This window comes from Portunus trituberculatus, chromosome 10, assembly GCF_017591435.1.
Source record: "Portunus trituberculatus isolate SZX2019 chromosome 10, ASM1759143v1, whole genome shotgun sequence".
Classification (NCBI taxonomy): Eukaryota; Metazoa; Arthropoda; class Malacostraca; order Decapoda; family Portunidae; genus Portunus; species Portunus trituberculatus.
The window spans coordinates 6,081,009-6,096,224 of record NC_059264.1 but is presented as its reverse complement, the minus strand read 5'-3'; the positions used below and the strand labels follow the sequence as shown (position 1 = coordinate 6,096,224).

At 44.0% G+C, this 15,216-nt stretch overlaps 2 protein-coding genes across 2 annotated transcripts; both read left to right on the top strand.

The window, feature by feature from the left end:
• Positions 1 to 1,185: 1,185 nt before the first annotated feature.
• LOC123502123 (cold and drought-regulated protein CORA-like) lies at positions 1,186 to 4,565 on the top strand. Its single transcript, XM_045251341.1, has 4 exons — positions 1,186 to 1,443; positions 2,289 to 2,463; positions 2,924 to 3,026; positions 4,143 to 4,565. Exons 1-4 carry the CDS (start codon positions 1,201 to 1,203, stop codon positions 4,408 to 4,410), a joined length of 789 nt encoding a protein of 262 aa, XP_045107276.1. The 5' UTR covers positions 1,186 to 1,200; the 3' UTR covers positions 4,411 to 4,565.
• Positions 4,566 to 8,600: 4,035 nt separating this feature from the next.
• Positions 8,601 to 13,506, top strand: LOC123502129 (shematrin-like protein 2). Its single transcript, XM_045251348.1, has 5 exons — positions 8,601 to 8,619; positions 10,341 to 10,535; positions 11,414 to 11,588; positions 12,162 to 12,264; positions 13,057 to 13,506. Exons 2-5 carry the CDS (start codon positions 10,341 to 10,343, stop codon positions 13,322 to 13,324), a joined length of 741 nt encoding a protein of 246 aa, XP_045107283.1. The 5' UTR covers positions 8,601 to 8,619; the 3' UTR covers positions 13,325 to 13,506.
• The last annotated feature ends 1,710 nt before the right edge of the window (positions 13,507 to 15,216 follow it).

The window sequence follows — 15,216 nt, the reverse complement described above, 5'->3', positions numbered from 1 at the left end:
GGAAGTGGAGAGATAATGCGAGATAATTAAGGAGGAAGTGAAATGAAGTGAAGGAAGGAGAGTCACCGAGCGAAAAGGGGAGGGAGGGAGGGAGGGAGAGAGTGAAGGAGAGAGAGAGAGAGAGAGAGAGAGAGAGAGAGAGAGAGAGAGAGAGAGAGAGAGAGAGAGAGAAGTAAGGAATGCAGGAAGTTGTGTGGCTTTCTTTAGCTAACTGTATTGGAAAATGACTTGTTTTGTTAGATACAGTGTAATGGTGGTGGTGGTGGTGGTGGTGATGGTGGTGGTGTTTTTAAGGACTGGAGTAGAAAAGGAGGCTGGAGTCTTTGGAGGAACATTGTGTGTGTCTGTTTGCTTCCCGTGAGTGTGTCCGAGTATGTGTCTGTGTGTCTGAAGTGTGTGTGTGTGTGTGTGTGTGTGTGTGTGTGTGTGTGTGTGTGTGTGTGTGTGTGTGTGTGTGTGTATGTGATGTGTGAAGGTGTATGAGGTGCAGGACAGGTGTGTTGATAAGACACGTCTAGTTTTGTTTCATTATTTTGACTTTTCTTTAGTAACTGACATATTTGATATCAATATTGTTTCCCTTGGTTTGGAAAGACAGACAAGACACAAGTGAACAATGCGTGGAATGAGAATAGGTGAAGTCTTTTCACACACGACCAACCCTTCAGGAGGTAAACACATCACTTATGGAAGCAATAGAATATCTGACTTTGCCTTTAATTTTAGAAATATCTGATTGGGACAGAGTAAATTTACCATTGTTCAGTGCATCAAAACTCAGTCTTTGATCTATCAATGCGACGCAAATTACCAGACAACTATCCCCTCTTCTTCAACTGCCCCCTCTTGTATACAATGAACACCCTCGGTCTGTCCTTCATTTCTATTCTAAACTGGAGACTTAACCTCTTATCAATAACTCATATATCTATTATGAAGGTATACATTCTAGGTCATCCCTGCCTGTTTTTTCTCTTCGAATTTAAGACACTTATTCTATGGCTTTGGCTGACGCTTGTCTCTGCATGGGCCTGAAACCTCAGTGGGCCTCTTATTCACTGTAATTTTTGTAGGCCTTACCGATGCCTTCCTGCATAAAAAGAAGACAGATTAAGAAAACCAACAAGAAGACAAGAACAAGCAGAGAGACAGACATTAATACATTAGTGAGGTGCAGACGTGTTGCAATGGTGTTAGTGCATGCAGGTGTTACAGATGAAGGCAGCACTCATTCTCGCGGTCCTCGGGGTGGCCTCTGCCGGGAACCGGTACGGACACGGCGGCGGTACCGTGACTACTGTTGTGAGTCACGGCGGGGGGCATGGCGTGGGCGGTGGCGTGGGCGGTGGCGTGGGCGGCGGCGTGGGCGGTGGCGTGGGCGGCGGCGTGGGCGGCGGCGTGATCGTGGGCGGACATGGCGGCTACGGCAGCAACGACTACCTGGTGAGTGGCGGCGAGGCGGCGCTAATGACACAGGTGGTTAAGCCGATGTGGTCACGTGTTCTTAAACGCTTCAACACCTTAACTTGACTGGGTTCAAGAGGCCGCACTGAAGGTTTTTGGGATTTTAGCGATGCTTTTTTATATTAAGGGTCGTATAACAAAGATCTAGATTTTGATATAGACTAATATGAGTAATTGAGGCTTTTCAGTGTTCTTTTATGAGTTTGGTGATAGTTTAACAAGAATCTTGCATATAAAACAGGATCTAATCAAAGTTACCGGGGCTTTCATGTAAATTTTTCAGTTGCATGTTTTGCAACGGTGTTTACATAGCCGATGGTAGTTCAGTAAGAATTGCTAGTGTGTGTTTCCAAGGGTTTTTTTCAGTATCTAATGGTAATTTATCAATTTAGCAAAATATTCAGCGGACTATAGTGAAAGTCATAGAGTTTTCAAGGGTATTTCAAGCTTTTAGTGGTACTTCAATTTAGAATCTGCCTCGTCATAGGGAGAAACAAACACGGAAACTCGTCCAATCATCTATGTGGCCTTTGCAAACAGTCCTGGTGAGAGAACAGAGCGTTTAAGAGCCCGTGTCACTGTGCTATGTGTTGCAGCATGCCGGGTGTGGGCGTATCTTTGCCTCCGTACCTTTCTTCGTGTCTGCTTTACGTTCGTATATGGAATTATCTCATTATTCTTCATTTCTGCATCTCTGAGGTGGCAATGCTGTGCGTTACTTTACCCCTTAATTCTCAAAGTTAAGGCAACGGTAATGTAAAAACAGCTTAATATTGACGTAAGACAACCACCACCGCCACACGACACCCTCCCCGCCGCCGCAGGTTGATCTGAGCTACGGCTACAGCGACTACCACTTCTCCTGGAGGCACGACGGAGGCAGGAAGTACGACGGCCAGAGTGCCAACTACTACTGCAAGTCCCTGGGCTACGGATGGCAGGGCGTCAGCATCGAGACTCCCTATGAGGACGCCATCATCTCCAAGATCATCTACCATGGTGAGTGTCCTCCACTCTTTTCATTGCATTCCGTAATACTTCACCACCATCTCCACTACTTTCCAAAGGCTGTGCGTAACGATTTATTTACGTAAGATGGGAAAGACTGGGCAAGAGAAAAAAAGATTGAACAAAGAGGCCCACTTAGATGCCAGTTCCCAGTGTGTTTTAAGGTTTTAGAAACAACAAATTAACTTTTTTACGTTAATGAAGGAAGAGATACACGGACCTAGTTATCTGTGAGGCTTGTGGAAGTAGTCATGGTAGAAGAGAAAACTTTGGCCGTGTTTTTTAGGATTCTACAGACAGATTAGCTTTTTTTGTGCGCTAATAAAGAGATAGTCCAGGCTAATTATCTCTGGCCTTTGTAAATAGTGGAGGTAGTAGAGCAAACTTCGACATAGTAGCCCCTCCCAGCCCCTCCAACCCCTCACACTGATCCCTTCTTTCACCCCCCCAGACAACGTGAAGTACATCTGGACCAGCGGCTACAGGAGCGGCTACTCCTTCCAGTGGGGCTCCGGCAACCCATTCTACGGCATCAACTGGTCTTACACTGGCAGGTGAGCTCACGTCATACTACTGCTATTACTATTACTACTACTGTTGCTACTATTTCTAATACTATTGATAATAATAGTAGTAGTGGATAAGGTGATGAGCATGGGATCGGCTAAACGTGCATGCCTAGGTTCGAATCCCACCACGTGCTGTCTTAAAACTTTGCTATTTGTCGAGTGGTTTAAAGTTACCTACATGTCACCATGTTACACCGGTTATAGTTAGAGGTATAATTACCTTACACCAAAGATGCGCTTGGGTGGTGATATGGGCCCTAATATGGGTACCACTATGAATAAAATTGCCTGCGCCACTAATAAGTGGAAGCTGACCAGCGCTTTCCATATACTCTTCAACTATACCTACAGGTGCTATAAGCCATAACATAAAAAAAAAACTTGCTTTTCCCTTAATGATACAAAGATATTTTTTAAACACAGAAGAATATAAAAACACATCATTCTCTGCCTTACACAGTTCACACTCTCATAAGAAACAACTAAAAAATTCCCAAAACATACCAAGAAATATAAGATCACATCTTGCACTCTACAAATCTTATCTTCCCAGCAAAAATAAACTAAAGAAAGACAGGAAATTTTTTTTAAAACCCTAAACTAGTAACGCCACACACTCCAGCAAGTCACACACTCAAACATTTCCAGATCTCGTTTTTTTTTTTTTCTTTACTTGTATTTTCAAATCATGTTCTATTCTCGTACTCTCAAATCATATCTCAAACATGACTTTGCCTCGCTATGCACGACTTTCATCATCTCACTCCTGTTCTGTCCACCTCCTAATGCATGACTTAACCTGTGCTCTCAATCATTCATCCATTTCTGTGGTACACTGTGTTACTTCATGAATGTGTCTGTATACCCATTTACCTATGATCTTAATTAATTTAAGAGAGAGGTTTCAAGACATTTATCCCATTCGTTTGGCTAACTCTCTCGAGCCTGCTCAGGAACTAGCAGCTAAGTGGGCCTCTTTATTTAATCATTTTTGTTGCCTCTGGTTAGATTTCCTCTATTATAAAAGAAAATCTTTTATTTCCCGCAAATCACTCACTACTACTAATTAACATACTATGCTCTCACTCTCTCCTCCCTCAGCCAAGGCAAGCCCCAGCCAGACAACGCTGAGAACGGCAAGGAATACTGTCTGGCCGTGCTCAACAACTTCTACAACGACGGTATTAAGTGGCACGACGTCGCCTGCCACCACGAGAAGCCCATCATCTGCGAGCGTCCCCGTGTGTATGGCGGCTACGGCTCCTCCCACGGCTCCGTCGGCGGCGGCTCCACTGGGGCTCACAATGCTGGTGTTGGTGGTGGTGTTGGTGGTGGTGTTAGTGTTGGAGGTGGTGTCTACGGTCGCTAAGTGTGGATTGACATGCAAGCTCCATGATTTGAAACACCAGTCTGCTCCCACCCCGGCCATCTGCTACTACAGTGCTGCTTTCCCTCTTCTCTTGTTTTTTCCTCCTTTTTTGTTTGTCTTGTTACCGTCACGTGATTTATGTGTCGTGGCGTCTCTCAAGCACTTAATAAATGACTTGTGTATGTCTGTATATCATTTGTATGAATCCTTTGTTCTTTGTTTCCTTATCATTTATTTGTCATTATCTCTTCATGAATTTGTCCTGTGTTTTTCCTCACCTCTGGTTTTTTTTTTTTTCGGTCTTCAGTATTTTGTAAGAACCACAACCTGTCCCTCCTTAGTAACTGCCTCAACAAGGTTATCTATACCTAGACGTACTTCCACAGTCTGGTGCGGGACTCTCACCTGTGCTGGCAGGTACAGCCTCTTGCCGTAAGCCAGGCTCTGCTCCCTCTTCATTTCTATCATCAACCATGGCTGGCTATACTGAACGAGTCAGCACCTGCATGACTCAGCGTTTGGTACACTCCTATAATGCTCTGAGGTCGCCACGCTGCTTAACCCTCCAACAGGGAAGGAATATTACTATTTCCTCCAAACACTCGTCACTGGAAAGATGTCAGCCAAGTTCTGGGAAGAGAACAAGTATACTGTATTTGAGGAATGTAACATGATGTAAAATACTTCCCTATTGAGAACAACGAACAAACAAACACCCACGTTCATTCCTTGTTGCAGCCTTCTAGTTGAGTAATTGTTACCTGTAATCTTCCTGACGATGAGCCCAGCACACTAACCAGGCTGGTATTGGGGACAAAACACACGCCATTACCAAACTCTAACTATAAAGTTGTAATCCTTTGATCCTATTCTTATCCAAGCTTCAGGACCAATAGCATTTAAAACCCAACAGCCCACGAAAAAAAAAATGGCCACAAGTGCTGGCCACGTGCACCCAACAGTGTGGTTGTAACCTACACCAGAGAGTTCCTTCCAGAGCCTGATTTGGCACCTTGGCGGTCTCAGAGGATTCTTTACTTCACGTACTTGGCTGGGACATACCGAGTCAATATCAAAGATATATATATATATATATATATATATATATATATATATATATATATATATATATATATATATATATATATATATATATATATATATATATATATATATATATATATATATATATATATATATATATATATATATATATATATATATATATATATATATATATAATGTTATTTTTGCCCTGCAGTGGGCACTCACGAGCTTCCTCTCAGACCTCAACCCGGGAACTTTGCGAGACGCTCCGCTCTCTGCTCATGTGACCATGGACGGGAGGGGTGGAGTGGGAAAGGGACACATCCCAACCTCCACTCTGCTCGTCTGTCTGCACTCAGTAAACACAAAGAGCAAAAACATTTCGCCCCAGCAAGGCAACATAGCAAAAGGCAATCACGTGGTTGCTTCTAATTCTTCCATAAAAATGAGACTATGCTCATAACACACCCTTTCCCAATGAAAATTTTTGGAAGACTTTCTAACTTACTAAGTTTTAAGTTCAAATAGAAAACTAGCAACTTCCCCACTGGTTAAACTGAAAAGGACTCTCATGAACTTTTACTACATATCACTATAATAATGCACCACAGTAACTGGGACACATATCATCTCTCAAATTAGTAACAAATTATTGCACCTTCTCATGTTTGAGGGGTTCCACTCACACAGTTTCATTAGATAGGGTGGAATCAAAAGATTTAAGTCACATCAACTCTCCTTCTCTGACTGACTGTCTTCAGTCTCTTTCTCACCGCCGGAATGTTGCGTCCCTTGCTATCTTTTATCGCTATTTTCATGATAACTGCTCTACCGATCTTGTTGACTGCATGCCTTCAGTTATACTCATGCTCTCATTTGCTCGCTCTTTGCTTCTTGGACACGACAGATTACATTGAAACCATCATTCAAAAAATTGGTGCTTCACGGCCAAAATTGCACATCACTCTCAAGTGCAGCGTCACCTTCACTCTTCACTCCTGGCGACCACTCGACGACACGGGAGTCACCACACTCACCTTAAGGCTGCCCCTTTCCAGGCGACAGCACACACATTCCCGCACACGGAGTGAAACTCTCACATGTGGTACAGTGGAACCAAGCGTGCTTTGGTGTCCGAGGGATCTCCAAGCACACATGTTCGAAACCTAGCCACAGTCAGAGTGTAGGTAGGGCTTCCTTACTCGGGGTAAAGGTTCCCTAGCGGGTGAGCTTTTAGACAGGAGGTACCTTAAAAAAATCTCCTTTAGTCCATAAATCCCGTGAAAAGCCCACATGGCATAAAAACAAAAGCCTTTCGCCACAAACCCCGGCTCTAACATCAGCCTAGCCAGCCAGCGTGCCACTAGGCAAACTCTACTGGTCCCTGTAACTGTTCCTGTATGTTTACCTTCCCCACCATGCTCGACTCTTTGTCGCTTCAATGTGGACGGCAACCATCACCATTCACTAACTTTTTCCGGCCTAACACCTGACAGTCAGAAACTTGGCCCCACAAAGTCCCCAGCACCACTGAGGAAACTTCACGAGCGACAGGCAAGAAATTATCAAAGACAGCTTCACTCCACACTGTCTCCTGGCGCCACGTCCTAACGCTCCTACAAACATCATCTTAACGCCAACCCTAGCAGCATATCTCATGATCCGCATATTAGGGGCAACAACCCTCGTCAGCTATAATAGCAATCATAAGGGGCAGCTTACTTGATGAGCATTTACCCTCCGTGTCTGAGTCTGGTCCTGCAGGGAAGCAATCTGCTCCCTGCCTCCAGCACACTCCATAAGGGGCTGGGTGGGGTTAAAGGGAAACTCCTATTACCTCCCAAACAGAGTCAGGACTCCCACTGCCCTAGGCAGCAATCCCTTATTCCTCCGACACAACTACCTGGGACGCGGACCATCGCCCACAGGATCCCAAGCAGGTGACGACTCACTCTGAGTGCCAGCTCAAGCAGGTTATGCAGGGTGAAGCAAACCAACAAACTTAACTCTAAATACTCAACACTCCAGTCTCACCCTCAGCAACACTATCAACAACACTAGGCATCTTCTGTGGTGACTGCAATCCTGCAGTCAGCCCCAGCACTCTGATCAACCGGGAAGCCCTTCTCTGACACGCACAAACTCTTGCCAGCAGCGGGACAGCTCCCTGAGCACTCTGTCCCTACTCCGCCCACACTGCAGCGCCAACACAAACACTCCTCTCTTGATGGCGCTGCCTTTTTGCAGTCGAGCCCAAGAGTCACACATCCCACGGGATCTCGACGCTTTGACCTCGATTAACCTCAGAGAGAGTACTATCACAAAGACCAGAGTTAACGCTGCCAACAGCCCACTCATCTGGGACCCGGTCAGGGGATGACTCCTGCAGCTAAACTCTCCCACCTGCCAGGTCATTATTCCTCAGAGGGAAATCAACAGGTGACAGTAGCAGGTTATCAATGAACAAGAAAAGGGAAGAAGGAAGAAAAAAATAATGACTTACTTAATGAAACTGATTGGAAAAACTTAAAAAGGAGGAAAATTCTAGCTTGGGTGAAGAAGGAAGAGGAAAATGCTTGGGCTGATAAAGAGAAGATGAAGAGGGAGAGAAGAAGCGATGGATGGTTCCTCTTATCTCCTCTTCTGTTCATAATGTTGTTCGTCCTTTCTCTTTTTCTTACTTCCTTTTTTTGTCTCTTTCTTTCTGTTTCCTCCAATCTCCTTTTTCTTGCTTTCTTCTTCCCTTCTTTAACTTTGCCTCTGCTGTTTCTTTCTTCTTCCTTCTTTTAGTTTTCTTTCTTCTTTCTTTGCCTCCTCATCATCTACTTCATCTATTTCTGTTTCTCTCTCTGTCATATTTATCTTCTCAACATCTCAATCTCTACTCTCCTTTCTGTCATCATCCCTCTTCCTCTTCTTTTTACTTCTCCTCTTTCCCACCCCCCTTCATCTCCTTGTGATCTCCTTTACCCTCCCGCATTGTTCCCCCTCCCTTGTCTCCTTCGCTTCATTCCTCCTTGTCATCTCTCCCCTCCTCATCTCCCTGTCTCCCTCTCTCCCTCTCTCCCTCCGACCTTCCTTCCTGTGAGGTGTGAGGCAGTCAGGTGTGTGTATATAAGGCAGGTGTGTCTCAGTGAGGCACACACTTCTTCCTTGAGCACGGTGAGTGAAGGAAGTAGGAGGAGGAGGAGGAGGAGGAGGAGGAGGAGGAGGAGGAGGAAAATGGTGTTTTTTGTGATTTCTTGACTGTGAGAGGAGAAATGTAGGAAATTGAGAAAAGAGTGTGAAAGAGAGGAGTTTTTGTGGGGGAGTGGTAGTAGTAGTAAAAGTAGTAGTAGTTGTAGTAGTTGTAGTAGTAGTAGTAGTAGTAGTAGTAGTAGTAGTAGTAGTAGTAGTAGTAGTAGTAGTAGGAAGTTATTGTGATGAAGGAGGTTAACAAATAGAATATAAGAAGTGAAGGAAAGAAGAAATTCTGAATAAATGAAGGAATTTTAAAGATAAGGTATGTGGGAACTCAATAAGGAAAAAGAAGAGAGAGAGAGAGAGAGAGAGAGAGAGAGAGAGAGAGAGAGAGAGAGAGAGAGAGATTGAAGTAATAGACAAGGAAGTGGAGAGATAATGCGAGATAATTAAGGAGGAAGTGAAGTGAAGTGAAGGAAGGAGAGTCACCGAGCGAAGGGGAGGGAGGGAGGGAGGGAGAGAGAGAGAGAGAGAGAGAGAGAGAGAGAGAGAGAGAGAGAGAGAGAGAGAGAGAGAGAGAGAGAGAGAAGTAAGGAATGCAGGAAGTTATGTGTGGCTTTCTTTAGCTAACTGTATTGGAAAATTACTTGTTTTGTAAGATACAGTGTAATGGTGATGGCTGCGGTGGTGGTGGTAGTGGTGGTGGTGGTGTTTTTAAGGGCTGGAGTAAAAGAGGAGGCTGCAGTCTTTGGAGGAACCTTGTGTGTGTGTGTGTGTGTCTCGTGAGTGTGTCCGGGTATGTGTGGGCTTTTCACGAATTTATGGGCTGGATGTGTGTCTGAAGTGTGTGTGACCGTGTGTTCGAACCCGTGTGTGTGTGTGTGTGTGTGTGTGTGTGTTAGGTGTGTGTGTGTGTGTGTGTATGTGTGTGTTATGTGAAGTGTTTGGCTATAAGGAGGTGTGTGAGGTGCAGCACAGGTGTGTTGATAAGACACGTCTAGTTTTGTTTCATTATTTTGACTTTTCTTTAGTAACTGACATATTTGATATCAATATTGTTTCCCTTGGTTTGGAAAGACAGACAAGACACAAGTGAACAATGCGTGGAATGAGAATAGGTGAAGTCTTTTCACACACGACCAACCCTTCAGGAGGTAAACACATCACTTATGGAAGCAATAGAATATCTGACTTTGCCTTTGATTTTAGAAATATCTGATTGGGACAGAGTAAATTTACCATTGTTCAGTGCATCAAAAACTCAGTCTTTGATCTATCAATGCGACGCAAATTACCAGACAACTATCCCCTCTTCTTCAACTGCCCCCTCTTGTATACAATGAACACCCTCGGTCTGTCCTTCATTTCTATTCTAAACTGGAGACTTAACCTCTTATCAATAACTCATATATCTATTATGAAGGTAAACGTTCTAGGTCATCCCTGCCTGTTTTTTCTCTTCGAATTTAAGACACTTATTCTATGGCTTTGGCTGACGCTTGTCTCTGCATGGGCCTGAAACCTCAGTGGGCCTCTTATTCACTGTAATTTTTGTAGGCCTTACCGATGCCTGCATAACAGAAGACAGAGAAGACAGATTAAGAAAACCAACAAGAAGACAAGAACAAGCAGAGAGACAGACATTAATACATTAGTGAGGTGCAGACGTGTTGCAATGGTGTTAGTGCATGCAGGTGTTACAGATGAAGGCAGCACTCGTTCTCGCGGTCCTCGGGGTGGCCTCTGCCGGGAACCGGTACGGACACGGCGGCGGCGGTACCGTGACTACTGTTGTGAGTCACGGCGGGGGGCATGGCGTGGGCGGTGGCGTGGGCGGTGGCGTGGGCGGCGGCGTGATCGTGGGCGGACGTGGCGGCTACGGCAGCAACGACTACCTGGTGAGTGGCGGCGAGGCGGCGCTAATGACACAGGTGGTTAAGCCGATGTGGTCACGTGTTCTTAAACGCTTCAACACCTTACTTGACAGGGTTTAAGAGGCTGCACTCATGGGTTTTGACTTTAATTTTGAGGACTTTGTTTTTTTATATGTTGGGTCGTATAACAAAGATCTAGATTTTGATAGACTAATATGAGTAATTGAGGCTTTTCAGTGTTCTTTTATTATATGATTTACAAGGATGTTTCCATGGCTAGTGGTTGTTCAACAATAATTATTCATATTTAACATGGTTTTCAATGGTGTTTTTTCATTATAATAGTTTACTGCTGTGTTCAGGTATATTTCATGATTGTAGAAGTAATGAAGCAAATATTCTTCGCATTCAAAGGAGTCTAAATGAAACTTGAAGGTGTTTTTCACGGTTCTAATGATAATTTAGCAAGGGTATGCATTTAACAGACTCTAGTGAAAGTCATAGAGGTTTCAAGGGTATTTCAAGCTTTTAGTGGTACTTCAATTTAGAATCTGCCTCGTCATAGGGAGAAACAAACACGGAAACTCGTCCAATCATCTATGTGGCCTTTGCAAACAGTCCTGGTGAGAGAGCAGAGCGTTTAAGAGCCCGTGTCACTGTGCTATGTGTTGCAGCATGCCGGGTGTGGGCGTATCTTTGCCTCCGTACCTTTCTTCGTGTCTGCTTTACGTTCGTATATGGAATTATCTCATTATTCTTCATTTCTGCATCTCTGAGGTGGCAATGCTGTGCGTTACTTTACCCTCTAATTCTCAAAGTTAAGGCAACGGTAATGTGAAAACAGCTTAATATTGACGTAAGACAACCACCGCCGCCACACGACACCCTCCCCGCCGCCGCAGGTTGATCTGAGCTACGGCTACAGCGACTACCACTTCTCCTGGAGGCACGACGGAGGCAGGAAGTACGACGGCCAGAGCGCCAACTACTACTGCAAGTCCCTGGGCTACGGATGGCAGGGCGTCAGCATCGAGACTCCCTATGAGGACGCCATCATCTCCAAGATCATCTACCATGGTGAGTGTCCTCCACTCTTTTCATTGCATTCCGTAATACTTCACCACCATCTCCACTACTTTCCAAAGGCTGTGCGTAACGATTTATTTACGTAAGATGGGAAAGACTGGGCAAGAGAAAAAAAGATTGAACAAAGAGACCCACTTAGATGCCAGTTCCCAGTGTGTTTTAAGGTTTAGAAACAACAAATTAACTTTTTACGTTAATGAAGGAAGAGATACACGGAGCTAATCATCTATGTGGCCTGTGGAAGTAGTCATGATAGAAGTGCAAAGTTTGACGGGGTTTTTAAGGTTTTTCTACTTAATTAGCCTTTTCTTCCTTAATAGAGATAATCCAGGTTAATCATCTCTATGCTTTGTAAATAGTAGTATTGGGTTAGCAAAGTTTGAGATAGTAACCCTCCCAAGCGTCTTTCTAAGGTTTTACAGATTAACATTAACGTGAATGAAGGCAGAAATAGTCTTAGTCATCTCTGGCCTTTGTAAATAGTGGAGGTAGGAGAGCAAAGTTTGGCATAGTAGTCCCTCCCAGCCCCCTCCAGCCCCTCACACTAATCCCTCCTCCCTCCAGACAACGTGAAGTACATCTGGACCAGCGGCTACAGGAGCGGCTACACCTTCCAGTGGGGCTCCGGCAACCCATTCTACGGCATCAACTGGTCTTACACTGGCAGGTGAGCTCACGTCATACTACTGCTGTTACTACTACTACTACTACTACTACTACTACTACTACTACTACTTATTGCTATTGCTATTGCTAATGCTACTGTTACATTCTCAAAGGAAGGGAAAAAGGGAGGATAAAACGAAAATTTAGTCGATCATAAAAGAGGAGAGAGAAAGAGAGATAAGAGAAGAGAAAGAGATAGGTAGATTTTTTGATGGAAGAAAGAAGAAAAGAAAGAAGAAAAGAAAGAAGAAAAATAAGAAACAGGAAAGAGGAAAAAGAAATTATAGTAACACTGAAATCAATCACTCGCTTCAACATACTAAGTAAGGCTCGTGATCATAAACATTTCAGCGCCGCACCTTCACTATTCCAACATGCTCCTGTTAAAGTGACGCAAGTTTTTAGTATGTTTTTATGCTTCTAATGACAAATGAACAGGGTCACTACACAATTCACAGGAGAAACACCCTCAAATACACAGCTTGTCATCTCTGTGTCCTTGGAAAATAGTGGTGGTGAGGGATATGAGTGTTTCAGAATTTCAGTACCATGGCGTGTTTTCATATTCATTCTGGTTACTATTTGGTGATTTTATACAGCTTCAGAAACTCTGTGGGGGATTGAAATAGCGAAGACTGTGACCATTAATTTTCTGACCTCCATGGGCCCTTCTTAATGTCAATAAAATGGTTTAATCGTGCACAAGTCTCAAGGTAACAATGTATCCCAGTACTGAAGGGGTTACATCACTACTCACACCAACATACTAAACTCTCACTCCCTCCTCCCTCAGCCAAGGCAAGCCCCAGCCAGACAACGCTGAGAACGGCAAGGAATACTGTCTGGCCGTGCTCAACAACTTCTACAACGACGGTATTAAGTGGCACGACGTCGCCTGCCACCACGAGAAGCCCATCATCTGCGAGCGTCCCCGTGTGTATGGCGGCTACGGCTCCTCCCACGGCTCCGTCGGCGGCGGCTTCACTGGGGCTCACAATGCTGGTGTTGGTGGTGGTGTTGGTGGTGGTGTTAGTGTTGGAGGTGGTGCCTACGGTCGCTAAGTGTGGATTGATATGCAAGCTCCATGATTTGAAACACCAGTCTGCTCCCACCCCGGCCATCTGCTACTACAGTGCTGCTTTCCCTCTTCTCTTGTTTTTTCCTCCTTTTTTGTTTGTCTTGTTACCGTCACGTGATTTCTGTGTCGTGGCGTCTCTTGAGCAGTTAATAAATGAGTTGTGTATGTCTGTTTATCATTTGCGTTATTCCTTTTTGTTCTTTGTTTTCCTTATCATTTATTTGTCATTATCTCGGTTTTTGTAAGTTTGTCAAGTATTTCTATTTTTTTTCCTTTCTTGTTTATTTTTTTTCAGTCTTCAATGTTTTCGCTCCACTTATTCTAGTTTTCATCACTTTTTCTTCTGTTACACTAATTTTCTTTATTCTCTTCTCTTTCCCTGGTCTTGAACATTCTTTTTCTTTCTTCCTCTCACCTCCTCTATCCTCCACTTATCATCTCCTCTCCCTATTCCTCCTGTTCTTCATCCTCCAGTTCTTTTTATTCTCTTTTTTTTTATTTTGTCCTTTCATTGCTGTCTTTTTTTAGTCCTTTTTTTTCCTTTTGTGTTCTTGACTTCCTCTGTCGTTATGTCTTACGCTTCCTCCTCCTCCTCCTTCTCCACCTCCTCCTCCTCCTCCTCCTCCTCCTCCTCCTCTTCCTCCACCCTCCACAAGGACAGTGTTGCCAGTGTAGTATCCAAAAAGCAACCAGTGTGTCGTGTCAAACGCCTCCGAAAATGATCAATGGTTTGACTTTTCCTCTTGTTTTTTTTTTTCCTCTTTTTATTCTTTTTTTTTTTGCTTTTCTTTTACTTTTATTTCCTTTATCAGTGTCTTTTATTCCATTTTGTTCCCGTTTCCGTTATTCCGTTTCTTTATTCCTTTTTTTCGCTCGTATTTCTTTTTTTTTTTCACGTCTTCATTGTCTTTTTTATCTTTCATCATTTCTCAGTCTCACTCTCTGCATCATCATCATCATCATCATCATCATCGCCATCATCATCATCATCATCATCATCATTAAGAGCAATCTCACTTAAGTGTTGGCAACCATTATCACACTCTCCCTCTCGTTTTCTGTGCACTTCTTCTTCTCCTCCTCCACTAGCATCATAGAAAACGGAATATCACTTTAAAGAAAATGGTACAACAGGTGGGCTACTCTTGAAAGGCGCTAATGGTGATGCCTAGGAGGAGGAGGAGGAGAGGAGGAGGAGGAGGAGGAGGAGGAGGAGGAGGAGGAAGAAGAAGAAGAAGAAGAAGAAGAAGAAGAAGAAGAAGAAGAAGAAGAAGAAGAAGAAGAAGAAGAAGAAGAAGAAGAAGAAGAAGAAGAGGAGGAGAAGAAGAGGAGGAGGAGGAGGAGGAGAGATAGTGGAAGTAGTGGGAAAGGAAGTGACTGTACTGACATAAGGGAACGAGGAAGAAGGAGGGAGGGAGGGTGGGAGGAGGAGGAAGGAAGAAGGGAGGAAGGGGAGGGGGAAGAGTGGGAGAAGGAGGAGGAGGAAGGGGAGAGGGAACGGAACAGGAAGTAGAATAAGTGGTAGCGGTCTGGTGAGAGAGAGAGAGAGAGAGAGAGAGAGAGAGAGAGAGAGAGAGAGAGAGAGAGATAGGGAACTGTGGTGGTGATGGTGGTGGTGGTGAGAGGAGAGAAGTGGAAGGGAAATATGCTATACTAAAGAAGGAAAAAGGAAAAAGAAGGGAAGGGAAAAGGGAATAGGAGGAAAGAGAAGAGGAGGAAACAGGGAGAGATAAGAGAAGAGGAAGAGATAAGTTGAAATTTTGATGGAAAGAAGAGGAGGAGAATCAAGAAGAAGAAGAAAAGAAAAAGAAGAATGAAGAAGAAGAAGAAGAAAAGAAGAGAAAAATAAAGGAACAAGAATTAGACGAAAATTTT

What these genes read in the sequence shown, in the direction of transcription:
- LOC123502129 (XM_045251348.1), top strand. Translation starts at nt 10,341, where the DNA reads ATGAAGGCAGCACTCGTTCTCGCGGTCCTCGGGGTGGCCTCTGCCGGG. An exon ending in ACGGCAGCAACGACTACCTG is followed by an intron (nt 10,536 to 11,413) that starts GTGAGTGGCGGC and finishes CCGCCGCCGCAG; the next exon opens with GTTGATCTGAGCTACGGCTA. An exon ending in CTCCAAGATCATCTACCATG is followed by an intron (nt 11,589 to 12,161) that starts GTGAGTGTCCTC and finishes TCCTCCCTCCAG; the next exon opens with ACAACGTGAAGTACATCTGG.
- LOC123502123 (XM_045251341.1), top strand. Translation starts at nt 1,201, where the DNA reads ATGCAGGTGTTACAGATGAAGGCAGCACTCATTCTCGCGGTCCTCGGG. An exon ending in CTCCAAGATCATCTACCATG is followed by an intron (nt 2,464 to 2,923) that starts GTGAGTGTCCTC and finishes TCACCCCCCCAG; the next exon opens with ACAACGTGAAGTACATCTGG. An exon ending in AACTGGTCTTACACTGGCAG is followed by an intron (nt 3,027 to 4,142) that starts GTGAGCTCACGT and finishes CTCCTCCCTCAG; the next exon opens with CCAAGGCAAGCCCCAGCCAG.